General features: G+C 39.6%; 1 protein-coding gene across 4 annotated transcripts in view; it reads left to right on the forward strand.

Annotated features, from left to right (window-relative positions):
• The window catches only part of PDE7B (phosphodiesterase 7B), a 313976-nt gene that overhangs the window by 257319 nt on the left and 39737 nt on the right, over positions 1–16920 (forward strand). For all 4 annotated transcript variants that reach the window (XM_042939904.1, XM_042939906.1, XM_042939903.1 and 1 more), the window contains one exon: positions 16475–16626. In XM_042939904.1, the coding sequence (XP_042795838.1) occupies positions 16475–16626 (152 nt within the window). The remainder of the gene's footprint in view (positions 1–16474; positions 16627–16920) is intronic.

The raw sequence follows: 16920 nt of genomic DNA on the forward strand, positions 1-16920 counted from the left end.
CAGATTCTTGGCATAATTTTGAGTGGGTTTTGACCAAGTCATGCTAAGAAATTTGCAACTGCAGCATTCACTGGAGTGTACAAGAAAGAGGAAAAAAAAAAATAATGAAAACTTTCCAGGGTGAAAGACCTTAAACTTACTGAACTTCTGAACTTTACGCCCTGTTGTGATGTTTCTGACACTTTGAAGAATAGTTCTGGAGAGTCTCCAAACAGCACTCTCCTCACTCGATTCTTAAACAGTGTGAAATCTGTCAACCCAAACAGGTCATCAAGAGGGCAGACTATCACTTGTCATTACTGAGAGGGATGTTCTCTAGGACACTGAAGAAGCTGGGCAGATTTTGCTTTTTACCAAGAGGTAAGGCCTGGCATTTTGAGAAAAAGACTGATTCCCATTCATTCAGAAAGCCGGCTTTAGCACGTACATCTGAATCAAATCTGCCCTATCCGAGTTACCAAAGTAATGACTTGATATCCGTCCCCTGAATTCCTACCAGAAAGCTGACTGTTGGAAATAACTGAGCTTTATTTGCAAAGATGGAAAGTTTAAACACTTGCCTCAGCTCAAGATAGAACCTGATTTTTTTTTTTAATTAATTCTACTGCATGTGACAAAGAAACAATATCAGTTAATGAGAGGCGTGGGAACTCTTTTGATGCCTGTTCTACTTTTTAAGTTTTTTTCTACCGAGTTCCTTAACCTTTTGTTACTCTGTTTCTCTACTTATAAACCCGGAACAATGATAGGTATTATTAGCTCAAGCTATTTTGTTCAGAGAACTGGGACCTCTGGGCAAAATTACCAAGTCAATGAAGTTTTTCTTTGACTTTTACACCTTCTTTTACTCATTCCGTTGTGCTAAGTGCTGGGGATTAAAAAGTACATAAGACGTAGCCCCTGTCCTCAAGGAACTAACAGTTTAGTGGGTACGAAATAACTATGACAATTCTGAGATGCATGAATAACTGTTTTGCTGAATATAAATTGGGGGTGGGGTAGTTATGGGAACTCAGCACAAAACATCAGCAACTACTGGAAACACAGGGAACGGACTTTCCTCCCAACTACCTTCTTTCTCCTCTCTCTGCCTCTCCACCCCACCCCCTTCCAGCTGTTTCCAGAGCAGAGCCTCCCCCATGTCTTTCCTTATGATATAGAGCCCCAAGCTTTAGACTGACTTCTGCCTTCTTCCATCAGAATCTATCTGATATTACCTACCTACCTGCAAACTAATTCAAGCTAACTTATTCATTGATGGGTTAACTCTTTCCAGATGATATTTGCCTTCTGACTGGGGCTGTCCTTACATATTCCACCAGTCTTTTTGAGCATGCACAGTCTAGGTAAATTCCAATTCTTTTCCCCAAGACTGGTGAGTGGAAGAACCAAGACTTGAACCTGGTGATCTCACTGAAAGCCAAGGGATTTTTCCTTGGAATTACACTTTTTTATTCCATCCACTTATAGTGTGCTGGCTCTACCTAGCTAGACAGCCCTACCGGCTGAGCCTTCAGGTGGAGCAGTAGGACGGCACTAAATATGGTGTACCTAAGTGAAGATGCAAGAGAACCCAGGGAAAATGGCACCTCTACCAGGAGTCATTGCTACTCCTGGAGGTCCAGAAACTATGAGGGCACTGCTTAGTTATCCAGCCACACTACCTGCCTACTGGAAGGGCAGCTGGAGGTCCCAAGAGAGTGCAGATATCCACCCCACCCCGCCCCCCAAACCCAGGATCACTGTTTTCAGCTATTGCTGCCATGGAGGGACAGTAGTAATCTCCCCTCTGGACAAGGAAATCTCTAGGAGAAGAAGGTGTGTCCGCCTCATGTTTCACCACCAGCCCTGCCCAGTGTCTGGACCAAAGTAAACATTTAGTTAATACTTGAAGAAGGAAAGGAAGGAAGTCGGGAAGAATGAGAGGAAAAGAGAAGGCAAAGGAAGAGAAGGGAAGGGAGGGAAAGGGAGGAGAGGGGAGACGAAAGGCTGCACTATCAAGACAAGCTTTCTGGAGGAGGGAGAGCTTTTGGAGAGTCTGGATGGACTCATGGGTTTGGATTGCAGAAGAGCATATGGAAGAGTGTTTCTATATGAAGATGAACAATGTTGGTTGGAGTCTGTAAGTAAAGATGAAATTTACATACAGTGAAATGCACAAGTATTAGGAGAAATGTATCTACTTGTGTAACCACCGCCATTATAAAGATAAAGCCAATTTCCATCCTCTCAGAAAGTTTCCTCTTACCCATTCCAGTCTTCCCCTGTTCCCACAGCACTCAGTTTTCTGAGTTTTCTGGTTACCATTCTGTAGATTAGTTCTGATTCTAAAAATTAATACAAATGGGATCATATAGTATGTGTTCTTTTGAATCTAGTTACTTCATAATGTTTTTGAGATGTATCCACATTGCTTGTCAGTAATTCATTCTTTTTTACCATTGACTAGTATTCCATTGTGAGAATTTACCCTGATTTGTTTACCTGTTTTCTGGTTGATGTACATTTAGATCATTTGGAAGGGAAGGGAAGGGAAGGGAAAGGAAGGGAAGGGAAGGGAAGGGAAAGGAAGGGAAGGGAAGGGAAGGGAAGGGAAGGGAAGGGAAGGGAAGGGAAGGGAAGGGAAGAGAAGGGAAGGGAAGGGAAGGGAATAGGAGGGAAAGCGAGGGGAGGGAAGGGGAGGGGAGGGGAGAGGAGGGAGGGGAGGGAAGGGGAGGGTGAGCTATTGAAACAATCGAGGATAGTTCTTCTCCTTGGTCATTCCACAAGTCTGATAGCTGCCAAATCTCTACCAATTCTTCCTCCACACTGCCTCCTTCAGACACAGCAATTATACTCTTCACTCTGAACAATCCAGTGCTAATGATCTCGGGCAAAAGAAACCTCAGTACAAACACTTCATACTCCACTTGGTGTATTTCTATGCCACACTGCCCTTGCTCCCTGCCTTTTCATCCCCACAACTCCTACTTGAGCAGGACTGTCTACAACTTTAGTAGGTTTTGCGTGTATTAATTTTTTTTTTTTTTTGCCAATACAGGGTTTCTGTATGCTTGTTTTTAGAGTTTAGAGCTCTATTGTCTCTGAAGCCCTAAAAATAGGAACATATTTTAGACCAACCACTCTACACCTGTAGTTAGGCTTCACCTCATCTGGAAGGGCATGCAGAACCCTGTCCATTACCAGAAAGAATACAACCTCACTCAAACACATGTGGGATTCAGAGGGCAGTGCAAAAACTTCCTTGCATTTTGTCTCAGATTGGCTTTCACTGGTATATAGAGACCGCTTCCAATGGGTGCTTGTATGCCTCTTCTCTTTCTTATCTCTCTCTTCATTCCTCTTCTCCTGTCCTGTCCTCCAAGCCTCTCCACCGTGCCACACCCCCTACATACATACCAGGAGCCACCTTGCCTCTACCCTTTGGGGGTTATTTGACTCCAAAAAGGACCAGGGGCAAGTAAATCATCATGTTTTTGAGAGTGGAACCCACTGGATTTTCTTCCTCTGGATCATATTTTCCGCTTTGTATGATAATTTCTAGGCATTTTCATACATAAAATATCCCTTGCCCATCACAGATGAAATAGATATGAAAGTAGCGAAGTCAATCAAACGTCTATACTACCACCTTCCTTTTTGAGGTCAGAAACACTGTCTTAAAAATGTTGTATATGCAACTACCTAGCACAAAGAAGATGCTCAATAAATATTTGTAGGTGGAGCCTAATCAGTGTTTACCACACTGCTTAAGCACTGAGACCCAGTAGGACAAGTTGCCAATTCATGACTAAAGGGCTTCTATTTCATTCCTTGTCAGCTACCAAAGAGTAGTGTATGTTTATTAAATATCTGTTCCTGATTGAATATTATTTCACATTTTAGAAAACACATCAAGGACATATATATTTCCTGGAGGGAAGGAAGGGGGGAGAAAAGAAAGTGCCCATGAGCCACGTTGAACAAGTAAGATCAGGCTCTCAGAACACGTCTCAGTCAGCAGATGCCCTTCAGGTAAAACCTTAGGTGACTTTAAGGCTTTCCTCCAAAATGGTTAAACTAGAGGCCTGTGTGCATCCTGTCACGATTTTATTTTCAGCAGCTTGTTTGCCCAAGTACCTCCCACTCTTTCCCTTCCCCAGAAACTGCAGCTCTGTTCTGCATCCACAACAAAAATGTTTGCCTTTTCCAAAGCTTGAGGCACTAACCCAGGCCTGCAAATTTCTTTGTGTAATAACATAATAATCAAATCACGTTAAGTCAGTGTCAGTAATACATGTGTTTTCAATTTTAAAGCTCACAAGTGATTTATTATTCACCTCCTAATATTCCATTTATATGTTTACTGCTAGAAACAAGAAAGTTACATACATAGAATCGCTTCCAAATTTTGCTATGAAGCTATTTCTCTGGTTGTCTTGTAGTTGTTTTATAAGTTGCCTTTCTATATTTCTCACTGTGACATTCCTATTCAATGATATCGATTTTAATCTTCAACTTTTAAATCTTTGTTGGTTTTAAAACACTTGTATTTGTGAATTATATTGACATTTCCTTTTATTATTTTTGTTTTACTATACTTTTTTTATTTTTTTTAACATTTATTTATTATTGAGAGACAGAGGGAGACAGAGCATGAGCAGGGGAGAAGCAGAGAGAGAGGGAGACACAGAATCCGAAGCAGGCTTCAGGGTCTGAGCTGTCAGCACAGAGCCTGACGCGGGGCTCAAACTCACAAACTGTGAGATCATGACCTGAGCCGAAGTCGGGCGCTCAACCGACTGAGCCATCAAGGTGCCCCTTACTATACTTTTTTAAAGGAGAGGAATCTGGGTATTGATATATGACCATACCCCAGGGAAATAGGGTCCTATGCTGGACCTCACATGTCTCCTACTCTTTGTCCTTTCCTGTAAAGGATAAAATATAAGGAACTCCATAGCATCATCTTCAAGGTCAGATATAGCTGGGTCCGAATCCCTGCTCTGCTACTTATCAGTTGTGTGACTTTGGATAAATTACTAAACCTTGCCAGATACATGGCTTCATCTCTAAAATATACCCATTACCATCAACTTCACAATACCCACTTTTATGAAAATTAATAGGAAGACAAATGTATATGACTTAGTACATACTCAGTATTTCCTACTTCATCATTCCTAGCCCCAAGCCCTCTTGTTCTTGCTATGGATAGAACACATGGAATAAGAGGCCAGTTGCATTTGTTCTAGATTAAGTACATCCATTATATCTTTGGGAATAGTTTGGGTATCCATGCATTAGTAGTCATCTAAATCGATTCTTTCTTCTCTCTGCTCTAGCTCCATGTGATAATATATAGCTTCCCATGGCCTGTTAATGATATGAGTCTTAATGGAAGCTTGTTCCTTAAGAGTGCCCTACACCAAGAGTTGTAGATGTGAATGCACCTAAGGTGCCACACCTAAGCCATAGAGAGCCATGGGCCATAAGAGACAAATCTCAATGCACAGATAAATATCTCAAGTTCCCTACTGCATTAGGGTGGGTATTTACGTTTATAGAGTTATACCCCAACCACTGCTAATACCCACTTGATTCAATCCATTAAGTCAAAGTTTTCACTCAGGTAAAATATCTTTCAAGTAGCCTTTGTAGCCTATAAAAGAAAAGGCATTCACTTAAGATGCACTTAGTTTCCAAAGAATAAACTATAAAGGATCATTTTCTGGACATTTTTCAAGATACATGTTCTTATCCAGGCCTCTACCAATGGATAAACTCAGCAGTAACCTACCACCATTCTCAAGATGTGCTTATAATCATCACAGAAAATCCAACAAATTGAGAAAAGAGCTAGACGTTCAAGTTCTTCTGCACAGAGGATCACCCTTGTTATCTGTTGTTAGATGAATGAATCTTTCCTCTTCTGGATAATTCATTCAATCCTACAATCCCATGGTAGCACCTATTTGGAAGCAAGGTAATGGGCTACAGTAATGACGGGAAAAATAAAAATCTTGCACCTCAATCAACAATCACCTCATCCTTTCATTTCTTCATTCAATAAGCACCTTTTTAGCCAGTCCACACACTATTTAAGACGTGGCCATATCCTGACGGGGCTTACGATAGCGAGCACAGCACCTGCTGCCTCGTCAGAGAGCTAAGAACGCCTGTTACTACCATATCAACTGCAATGCATTAAGAGGACTCCCAGAAGGACCTGAAGGTCTCTGACTGGGAAGTGAGGAGGAAATATTTGAGGTGGGCTGTTGTAGTGTGCATGGCATTTCAACAGGTAAAGATAAAACTCAATGGAAAAGGAATGTGGGAATCAGTACAGAAGCAGAAAACCATAGGGGACCTGGTAGGAGGTGGGAAACAGCAAGAACAGAGACCTATTTATCTGCAAGGGGTCTGGCAGGAGACAAAAATGGAAAAATAAGTTGGCATCACGTTTGGAGAGCCGTGAATACCAGAATAAATAATATGAACTTACCTAAGTAGACATTGGGGAGCCACTGAAGAATTTGGAGCAGAGGGCTGACACAGTCGGGATTGTGCTTGAGGAATAAATCTGTCAGTGGCAGGTGAGGTAGATTGGAGGGGACATCTGGGGACGATCAGAAGGTTTGCCCAATATCCTGGGACAGGCGAGTGAAGAAGTAGCAGACCAAGTGAAAGCAGAGGAGCCAATGCACATTACAACACACATCTGGAATTTTCGTAGTGAAATGGAACAATTCAAATATCTATCTCCAGATAAAAGACCACATTTATTTTAAATATGTGCTGAGAATCAGGAAATTAATGCAGCAATTTTTAACCTCTGGAGACTTAGAATCAACTGCAGTTTGGTCACCTCAATTTGCTCACCACAAACCATTGCCCTCAAAACTCAGGATCTGCTAAACATTTCAAACTCTGAGAAGCCAAGGGTTCAATAAAACCGCATTGTGCCTGGAGTGTATTTCTTCTTTAGGATGGAGGAAATTTGATCTGCTCCTTACTAATTCATTCAAATTTCATTCAAACTGGGATTTTGAAAACCCTCTCTATTGCCCAAAGAATCTTGAGTTTATTTTAAAGGCCTTTTCCCCTCCTTTACAAAAAGGAAGTAATAGCTTTCCATTCATTCCTGAAGCCAGGAAGTTAGAGATCCATAATCCTTAGGTTGGAATGGATTGTATGGTGGACAAAGCACCGGGCTGAAAACAGCACATTTTGCCAAAAACCAGTGTGTTGTGTGGCTGAGGACAAGCATATGACCTTCATGAATACTTTCTGAGCCTACTTCCTGGTGCCGATGCAGCAGGTGTGCGGACAGGGAACAAGAGAAGGGGGTCATTCTCTTCTATGACTCCTATCTGGTATGCTGGTACCCTCTTCACTGCCAAGAACATGAAAGAGAAATGGCAATTGAAAAAAAATAAATATGTTAGGGGTGCCTGGGTGGCTCAGTCGGTTGAGCAACAGATTCTTGATCTGGGCTGAGGTCATGATCCCAGATCATGAGATCAAGCCCCACTTTGGGATCTTTGCTGACAGAGCAGAGCCTGCTGGGGATTCTTTCTCTCCCTCTCTCTCTCTGCCCCTCCCCCACTTGCACTCTTTCTCTCTCAAAATAAATAAATAAACATTTAAAAAAAAGAAAAGAAAAATAAACATGTTAAAAAGTAGAACTAGAGAGGGGCGCCTGGGTGGCTCAGTAGGTTGAGCGTCCAGCTGCAGCTCAGGTCATGATCTCACAGACCATGGGTTCGAGCCCCACCTCAGGCTCTGTGCTGACAGCTCGGAGCCTGAAGCCTGCTTTGGATTCTGTGTCTCCCTCTCTCTCTGCCCCTCCCCTGCTCATGCTCTGTCTCTGTCTGTCTCAAAAAATGAATTTAAAAAAGCATTTTAAAAAATTAAAAAAAAATAAAGTAGAACTCAAGAAACAATTTACCCTGTCTTAAAGACTCCTCTTCCGCCTCCTCCTCCCACTCTGTGGCAGTGTTGACACAAAGCTCTTCTTCTAGTGACAGCCATCAAGGAGTCGTGAGTATTTGTTGTACACAGAAGAGCTAATGACATGGGGCTTTAATACATCTCTATTCAAGAGCTGATTTTAGAGAACTTAAAATAGCTGCTTTTAACTCAAATTGATTTCCCAACTTCAAGTTACATTTTCAAGTGATGGTGTACTTTGTTTGAGTTTATTTTCTTTCTCTTTCTTTCCTTTTCTTCCCCCAGTGTTTTGTTATTGTTGTCATTGATGTTATATGTATTTTTGTTTATTAGCTTTTTGGTATCACCACTGATTTTCCTCCTTTTCTATTAAAGGCTAAGGCTAGAAAGTGCCCTAGATGTTAAGGAATTTCATTTGTATTTTATCTCAATCCAACTGTTCAGGACTTCAAAGGTCATTTGTAATGACTATGTCTTAAAAATATGTCCCTCCATGTGCACACAGTCTCCACATTTGATGCTACAGGTCAAATAATATCCTTGGTTGTCATCAGTCCTCCCCACCTTTTTCTAAGTGCTGGGAATACAGGAAGAAATAAACAAATATGGATGACCACTGATGATTTTTGAAAGACTGGGATGGAGATCGTAACATATTTTACAAGGCTTTTTGGCAGCTAGTTCTTTCATGACTAAACACAGACTTTAATATCTAGAGATGCTAAACTCTGAAGGGTGGAATTTGAGTACTGATGTCATTACAGCCAAGTCTGAAGTATGAAATTTGCTGAAAGCACATGAAAATGAATCGAAGTATTTAATATGTTGAGAGGAGCACTAGTCTTATTCAGAGGCTGATGTCGTTAGCACCTCATCAAGACTACAAGCCCACATTGTACCTTTTAGAAATCATAGATATTATTTTTTATATACAGCATCTTTAAAATGTTTTCACCTTTTAAAGTAGTTTACTTAAAATTGTATCTGCAGGGCAAGTGCATCTTAGAAAAAGTTGTTTCACTCTTCAACCCTATGTTTTTCAAGAAAATTGCCATTCTGGACAATTCCTCTAGTTTCCAACTTTGCAGGGATCCTGAACCCTGAACTAGAAGAATTGGTAGCAAGAGATAAAGAGCTATGCTACAAATCTGCTTATTTGCGCTCCAAGGCACCTGAAATCGAGTGAATTAACTTTTTCTCATCTTTTTAAAACCTACATATTTAAAACTAGAATTTCAACCCGATTTCTCCAAGACTTATTGTTCTTGAACTGGAAACTGGAGCACAGACACAGGAAAGTCACTTAATCTGCTCATCATGTATTTAACACCTATAACTTGCAGGATATTGTGGAAATTCAAAGGAAAACAAGCAGGAATGTGGCCTCCAAGACCAGTACAGCCTTATTAGAGCATCAGGTGTGTAAAAAAGAGTGAATTTGCAATCATACAGGGCACAGTTGAGGGTTACAGTGGAGCCGATCACAGAAACAGTGGTAGGGGAAGGACCTGGGCCCTAGAACTCCTTGAGGGTTTGAGAAAATGATTTCAAAACTAACCTATAAGTTCTAGCATCTTGCACTTTTTAAACTAGCTTATTATTTAAAAGAGGCATTTGATGATGATATTTCTGTAAACTGAGATAATTAGTTAAATTAAATCAACAAATTGTGTATAGAGTTTCCATTATGTACAAGATTATGCACTAAATACAAGGGTTTACTGTCGTGTGCCAGTCTCCACCTATCAATAGCTAATGTTGTGGCTGGACCAACGCTTGTGGTTCTTATGGTTGCAAGATACCCTTGAGTAGTAACCATCAAGAAACTTTAAAAAAATAAAGGTTTATTACTTACAGGACCTGGAAATTACACAGCACACGTGGGGTCACACAGCAAAGTCATGGGTAGAAAGAGAGAGTGTGTGAGCACGGGCTAGTGTTCTTTATTGGGGTCAGGGGTGGGGACCTAGGGTTTTGCAGACTCAACTCTTTATTGGTGAATTTAAAAGGTAAGAGTGGGGAATTTAAAGCATAGGAAGAGAAAAAATAAGTGGCCCACATGGTTAGTTATCGAAATCAACCAAGATCTCTAAAACAAGGGAGCCTCAGTGGAAGGGAGGTGACCTGGCTCTTTATTTAGTCCTGTGGCTGACAATGTGTTTATTTAGAAGAGCCTTCTTTGAAGTGGATTTCCCTTTGAAGCGAATGGCCCTGCGAGCAACGAGCAACGTTTAAGTCAGGCACTGGCATTACCAAAACCAAATTTTAAAAGCTGTCAGGACTTAACACTACAATTGCAAAGTTTGGTGAGATGATTTATGCTCTTGGGGGCTAATAAGTTATTTATACTAATAACTCTATAGTGCAAGACATGTTAAAAATCCTATAAAAGAAGAATAACAAAGCCTATGAATAGCCACTAACCCAGCAAAGACTTTCATTATTATTATTATTATCATCATCATCATCATCATCGTATAATATAGGTATTATAATGAGTACAATAATTATCAGAGTAGGGCATTTATTAATAACACATTATTTAAAAGATTCAGGTGCATTAATGCTCCGAAAGTATTAAGTTTATGGGAGTTGGGTCTCCATGTTTGCTTGAGGCGAATTCTGCTCACTTAAATATAAAGGCATTCTTTGTTCTTATAGCACCTGCTTTATTTCTGCATCAGTTACTAACTATTCAGATTCAGGAAACAGTTGATATAGACCTTGCTTCTGTATAAGCAAGACTTATACGTTGACAGAAACAGTAAGTACGCTTATAGATTTTCTTATCCTAGATATTTATTCTGGGCTTAAGGTTTCTCCTTGTACCAAAATTTATCAGCCCCTATAAAGAGAATATGCCATGAAGAAGGTACTCAAAATGAAAATAATTTTTATTAACATTTTTTGTATTTAAGCCAACCCCAACTTGTGAAATTTAAAAACTACCATATCAGCAGTGCCAATATAAACTTCGTAACCCTAAATTAGTGTCTAAATTGTGCAGAGATGTGTTAATATGTACATATTTGTGAAATTTATAAATGAACAAGTGAGCAGAAAATGAATTTCACAGTCCAGGTCAATGCACACATAGATGAGGCAGTGAAACTATTCTGGAGCACCATTTTAACTGTTCCAAATGAAAATTCGGGGACCAATAGCCCATAAAACGACAAAATCCAAGCAAAAAGCACCATTACAATAACTGTGAATGCCTTTAAATAATGACTTTTTTAATTATATAAAGATATTAAATAAACAGCAAGTCGTTATTAGGCACATCGCTAAGACTCTCCAGATTTTCACGAGTTGAATTCAGCTGAACTATCTGTAAAATGAAGCTTAATCATTTAAACTTCTACCCAGATATGCATATCACTATACCCCTAATTACCAAAGTCAGTACACTGGTTATTCACTGAGAGTTCTTTTGGAAATAAATGTATCCGATGTTATTCAATAATTGTATGATACATTTGAACACTTCAAAAAGCAGTGCCTGGGGCAAGCATACAGCATGGCAATCTATTCACGTGTTGTTTCTTATACGGATTTTTTTCTCCCAACCGCACCTTCAGCTTATATCCTAATTTGTCGTGATTTCACAGAGCACAAAGTGCTCCCTAAATTACAGTTAACAAATACGTTATTAATACTGTTTTAAATAAATTTATCTTTCTTGCATTATTGAATGTTCTCCTTTTTAGAGAGCTAGCCTGAGGATTTTTTCATTTAGCTTCATGTACGTCTTCAAATAAACCCCATTGTTTTCATAAGCGGCTACCTGAAATCAATTCTGAAATATTTTCTTACCTGGTAAAGAATAACCCAGATAGAAGTGCCGAATGGCATGATCATGGCTTGATTGGTATTTTAGAAGAAAATGGCCACCAGTTAATGCTGCAGCAGGGTAGATAGCTGCCTGCCAATCTCAGGAAGTTCGAAACTGCACAAATAAAGAATATACCTCATGATAACCAATTTGTTCCAAAACTTTGAAAATCCTCACTGTGAATAACATTGTATGCTACCTTTTTTTAACCTACAGGCTACCACAAAAAATTAACCATGAGACGGTTTTATTGTCTAGATTTATTTTAATATTGAGCATGTTTTACATTATCTGAGCGTGTGCACCAAAGATGTAAGACAGGGTAAGAACCAGGGCAGTGGGGTACTTACTTCATATTCCAACTTAGAAAGGGTGCCAAATAGCTCAGTAATCAAGGTATATCCTATTTTAAAGCAATATTTTTCAAATAACAGTTAAGGCCAAAAAATATCAAAAATTTAAATAAAGATCGAAAGAGACCTACATTCTGGCATGTTGGTGGACTACTATCTGTTTGACTACAAGGTTAAAAAAAATAAGGGAAGAAGGGAATCTTGCCATGTTCTTTGGCTTAAGGGCAAAATGGATCTAAGTTAATACTTGATAGCATCATTAGATTAGCAATATTTTTGTCAACATGGTAACTGCAATGAATACAAACCATTATTTCCTATCATCTGTATTTACTATATGTAACTTAAGTGTCATTATCTTACCTATGAATCTGTTTAAAGTATCACACCATTTAGAAAGCTGAATGGATGTTTACAAAGGAATACAGTTGATACTTGAAAAACATGAGCTTGAACTGTGTGAGTTCCCTAACACAAAGATTTTTCTCAGTAAATACAGTACAGTACTGTAAATGTATTATTGTCTCTTCCTTATGATTTTCTTAATAACATTTTCTCTAGTTTACTTTATTATAAGGATATAGCATATAACACATGTAATGTACAAAATACGTGTTAATCAACTGTTTATGTTATCAGTAAGACTTCCAGCCAACTGCAGGCTATTAGCAGTTATGTTTTTGAGGTGTCCAAAGTTTTATGCAGATTTTCAACTGCACAGTGAATGGGTCCTCTCCAGTTCCCACACTGTTCAAGAGTCAACTGTAATCCATAATTCGAATTTGCTATGTTTGTGGCATACTTCCATCATTCAGGCTTACCTTGTTTACTTCTGGTGCCATTATGGAAATGCCCTCAGCCACATAGGAGATTTTCTTTTAGTATCTTAGAAGGGGGGAGTTTTCATAGAATGCTAAAAACGGAATAGATCATTGTATGGCTTTTTCCTTTTAGATTTATACATAACAGGAATAACTCATTTCATTTACTTATCGACATACTTGCTCTCATTCTATATAATTCTACATAGAACCATCACATTTCTTTCCTCCGCCGTGTAGCAAAACTCCTTGGGCTGTCTGCACTTGATAGCATTGCCTGAGATTTCTCTTCTCATTCTCTCTTCTTTATATATAAAATGCCTTCAGATTTACAGAAGATTTTCAAGGATAGGATAACATTCATATACCCTTTACCCAGATGCACCAATTATTATTTTGGCCTATTTGTCTTTGCTGTATATTTTTTCATAACCCTTTGAGAATTTGTTGTGCACATCATGCCCCTTTATCCCTAAATATTTCAGCATGTCTTTTCATAGAAAAAAAGGCATTCTTTTGCATAACCACAGCTCAGTGATCAAATTCAAGAAATTTGTAGATAGACTATGACTATATCATATCCAAACTTCACAAATTATTCTAATAAAGTCATTTTTGGAAAACTTGCTCTGATCCAGGATCCCATTCAGTCATGCAAATGCACTTAGAGCATGATATCTGGTATCCGTTATCCTAAAACAATACCAGAGGCTATCTTTGACTTTTACAACATCAGCATTTGTTAAGAGCACAGGCTGATTATTTTTTAGAGTGTCTTTCAACTTAGGTTTTTCTGATGTTTCCTCTTTCGGGGGGGTTGGCTGTGCATTTGAAGCAGGAACAGAGCATTGGCAATGTTGCGTCCTCAGTGCATCACACCAGGAGGCATGTAATGTCACCTTCTCCCATTATTGGTGGTGTGAACTTTGACTACTTAGGGAAGATAGCGCCTCCTCCACTAAAAAGCTACGCGTATTTTCCTTTCCAATTAGTAAATCCGTAAGGAGATACTTTGATACTATAAATTATCCTGCTGCTCTTTAAACTTTCACCAAATAACTTTAGTGTCCACTGATGATTTGGGCATGAAGCAATTATCACCATAAAAGTTGCAAAATGGCAATTTTCTGACTCTATTGGCTCACACTCTCTGCAAGGAAGAGCTTTCCCTTCTCATTTATTTACTTACTTAGTTGCTTACCCATCAGTATGAACTCGTGGGTTCTTCTTTCAGTCAGTGGTTTATAACCAGCTCTTCCACTATTTATGTTGATGCTCAAAGTTTCCCCTATTTGTTCACAGGGACCCCCTTCAGGTCATCTCCTCTGTCATGTTAAATGATCTCATCATTTATCAACCTCTCCCTTATCTTCTGGCATTATAAGAAGTTACAGTCCTTCCTGTACTTTGCGGCCCCGGTCCTAGACTCGACCATTTCCTCAAGGTGGTCTGGCTCCTTTTAGTGAGAAATTGTCTTTTAAAACCAAAATCTGGAAGCTAGACGCGTGACCAGGGTGTTGTTGTTTCTAGGTTGGATAAAATGTGCTCTATTAAGTGCATAGTTCAGCTCATTTTGACAAATTTATACACCCGTGGTCAATTTTCAGTCTGCATTGTACTTGATTTATTAGCAGCATTTGATACTGAGGACATCTTCCTCCTTGCAATATTGTCTTCACTAGGCTTCTGAGAAATGATCGTTTGTTTGGGTTTTTTTTTCCCCCCCATACCCACTGGATAGTCCTTCTTAGTCCTTTTGATTTTTCTCTGTTCTTCTCTATATCCTTTCAAAGTTGAAATACTGCGGAACTCAGACTCTGATGCTTTTCTCATCTGTATGCATGCTCACTCCCTAGTTAATCTCATCTGACAACTCTCGGATTTGTATCTCTAACCCAGTCTTCTCCCCCAAGCTCTGGGTTTTATAGCTACTTATTTCTATCTGACATCTCCACCTGAATTTCCAGTAGACATCCAAATTCAGCACATGCAAAACTGAAATCCCCTGTACAACTGCTCTACCTGCAGCTCTCCCGTCTCAGGGGATGGCAGCTCCATTCTCCCAGTTATTCGGGGCAAAATATACTCTGGATCCCTCCCTCTACTTCTGGTTCCTTCACTGGTCTCCCCCCTGCCCATGATCTCTTGCCATCATCTCTTGCCTGGATCATTCCAATGGCCTCATAACAGCAGAGCCTTCTTCAGATCCTTTGTCTCCCTCTCTCTACCCCTCCCCAGCTTGCACTCTCCCCAAAATAAATATTTTTTAAAAAATAGAAAGCATTTCAGCCAAACAGCATTTCCAGAGAACAGCAGGTTTTGCCCAGCCCGAATTAAGCCTTTGCATGCATAATGGAACCTAAGGACAAACTGATTTTGGTAGGTGTCTACCATTGGGGAAGGCCACATTGCCCACTGTTTCTCTATCCATTGTGATTCTGAGTTTCCTAAAGGAGAAGGGAAGACAGGAGGAAGCATCAAAGAATCCAGAATTTCTTTATATATGAACTGTACGTGTTTCTACTAGAGTGTTCAATTTTTATTTTTTTAATTTTTTTTAACGTTTATTTACTTTTGAGACAGAGAGAGACACAGCATGAACGGGGGGAGGGTCAGAGAGAAGGAGCCACAGAATCTGAAACAGGCTCCAGGCTCTGAGCTGTCAGCACAGAGCCCGATGCGGGGCTCGAACTCACGGACCGCAAGATCATGACCTGAGCCGAAGTTGGCCGCTTAACCGACTGAGCCATCCAGGCGCCCCTAGAGTGTTCAATTGACTCCAGATTCAAATTGGGCAGAAGATGTCTCTTATGTGACCCTGGAGTGACTCATAGAATTTCAGCTGAGATAAGACATACCTTGACAGGCATTCAGATAATGTGCTTGGAGTATTTCTAGACAGTCACCACAATGTCAATAGTCAAGTTTTGAAAGGCCCATGTCACATGAGTATTAAAATATCTCTACTGACAGGATCAGGCTTTCATGGCCACCAGTAAAAGAGAATATACTCCATTACAAAGTAGACACCCTCTCTGCTTCTCGTCAGGGAAATCTAGGTCCCTTCTGAACGGAGAGTATTGATTCCTTTGCCACTGATGTTCTGGGACATTAGGAAACATTTTCCTCGTGTATAAGCTAGTGTATTTAATTCAGAGACTGTAGGATGAGAACCTGGTCTAAATTTTTGAGACTTGGCTTTAATATCACAGAAAAAGCATAACTACTCCTTTCAAATGCATGCAAAAGTATGTGGATTTCACTTACAAAACATACCAGTGTCATTAATAAGAAAATGATGTTTTTAATTTATATATTTCATGTCTTCCAAAATTACATTCAGAAATGTCTTGACATTTTAATGAATGTAATATATAAGAAAGGTCATTTTCGTTCTAGAAGAACTTCAGATGTAGAATTAATAGACTATTAGTCTTTTCAATTTATCTCCTTTATAATACATTGTATTTTTACATAGTAGAGAAAATAGGGTTTATTAAATATATAACTTCTTATTTGATTACTTTCCACAGATACAACACACTCAGGGGAAATTGGCACCAAGAAAAAGGTGAAAAGACTGTTAAGCTTTCAAAGATACTTCCATGCATCAAGGCTGCTTCGTGGAATTATACCACAAGCCCCTCTCCACCTGCTGGATGAAGACTACCTTGGACAAGCAAGGGTGAGTCAGTTACCTCTCTGTTCCCTCCCATCAGGCTAGTGGCCAAGAGTACGTGCCTCAGTTGATAGCACTGGGGTTGGAGTCCAACTTCTGCCACTGAGACGCTCTGTGATTCTGGCTAGTTAACACGTCTGTACTTTTCTTCAAATATGAAATGAAGTTAATAGAAACACCCACCCATATGGCTGATGCAGAGATTAAATGAGGTAAAGCATGTTTACATGTTTTATATATTCATGCCTAGCACATGCTAGCTATTTTCATTTTTACCAATGGGCAAAACATATGTGCATA

This window comes from Panthera leo, chromosome B2 (assembly GCF_018350215.1).
Source record: "Panthera leo isolate Ple1 chromosome B2, P.leo_Ple1_pat1.1, whole genome shotgun sequence".
NCBI classification, from domain to species: domain Eukaryota; kingdom Metazoa; phylum Chordata; class Mammalia; order Carnivora; family Felidae; genus Panthera; species Panthera leo.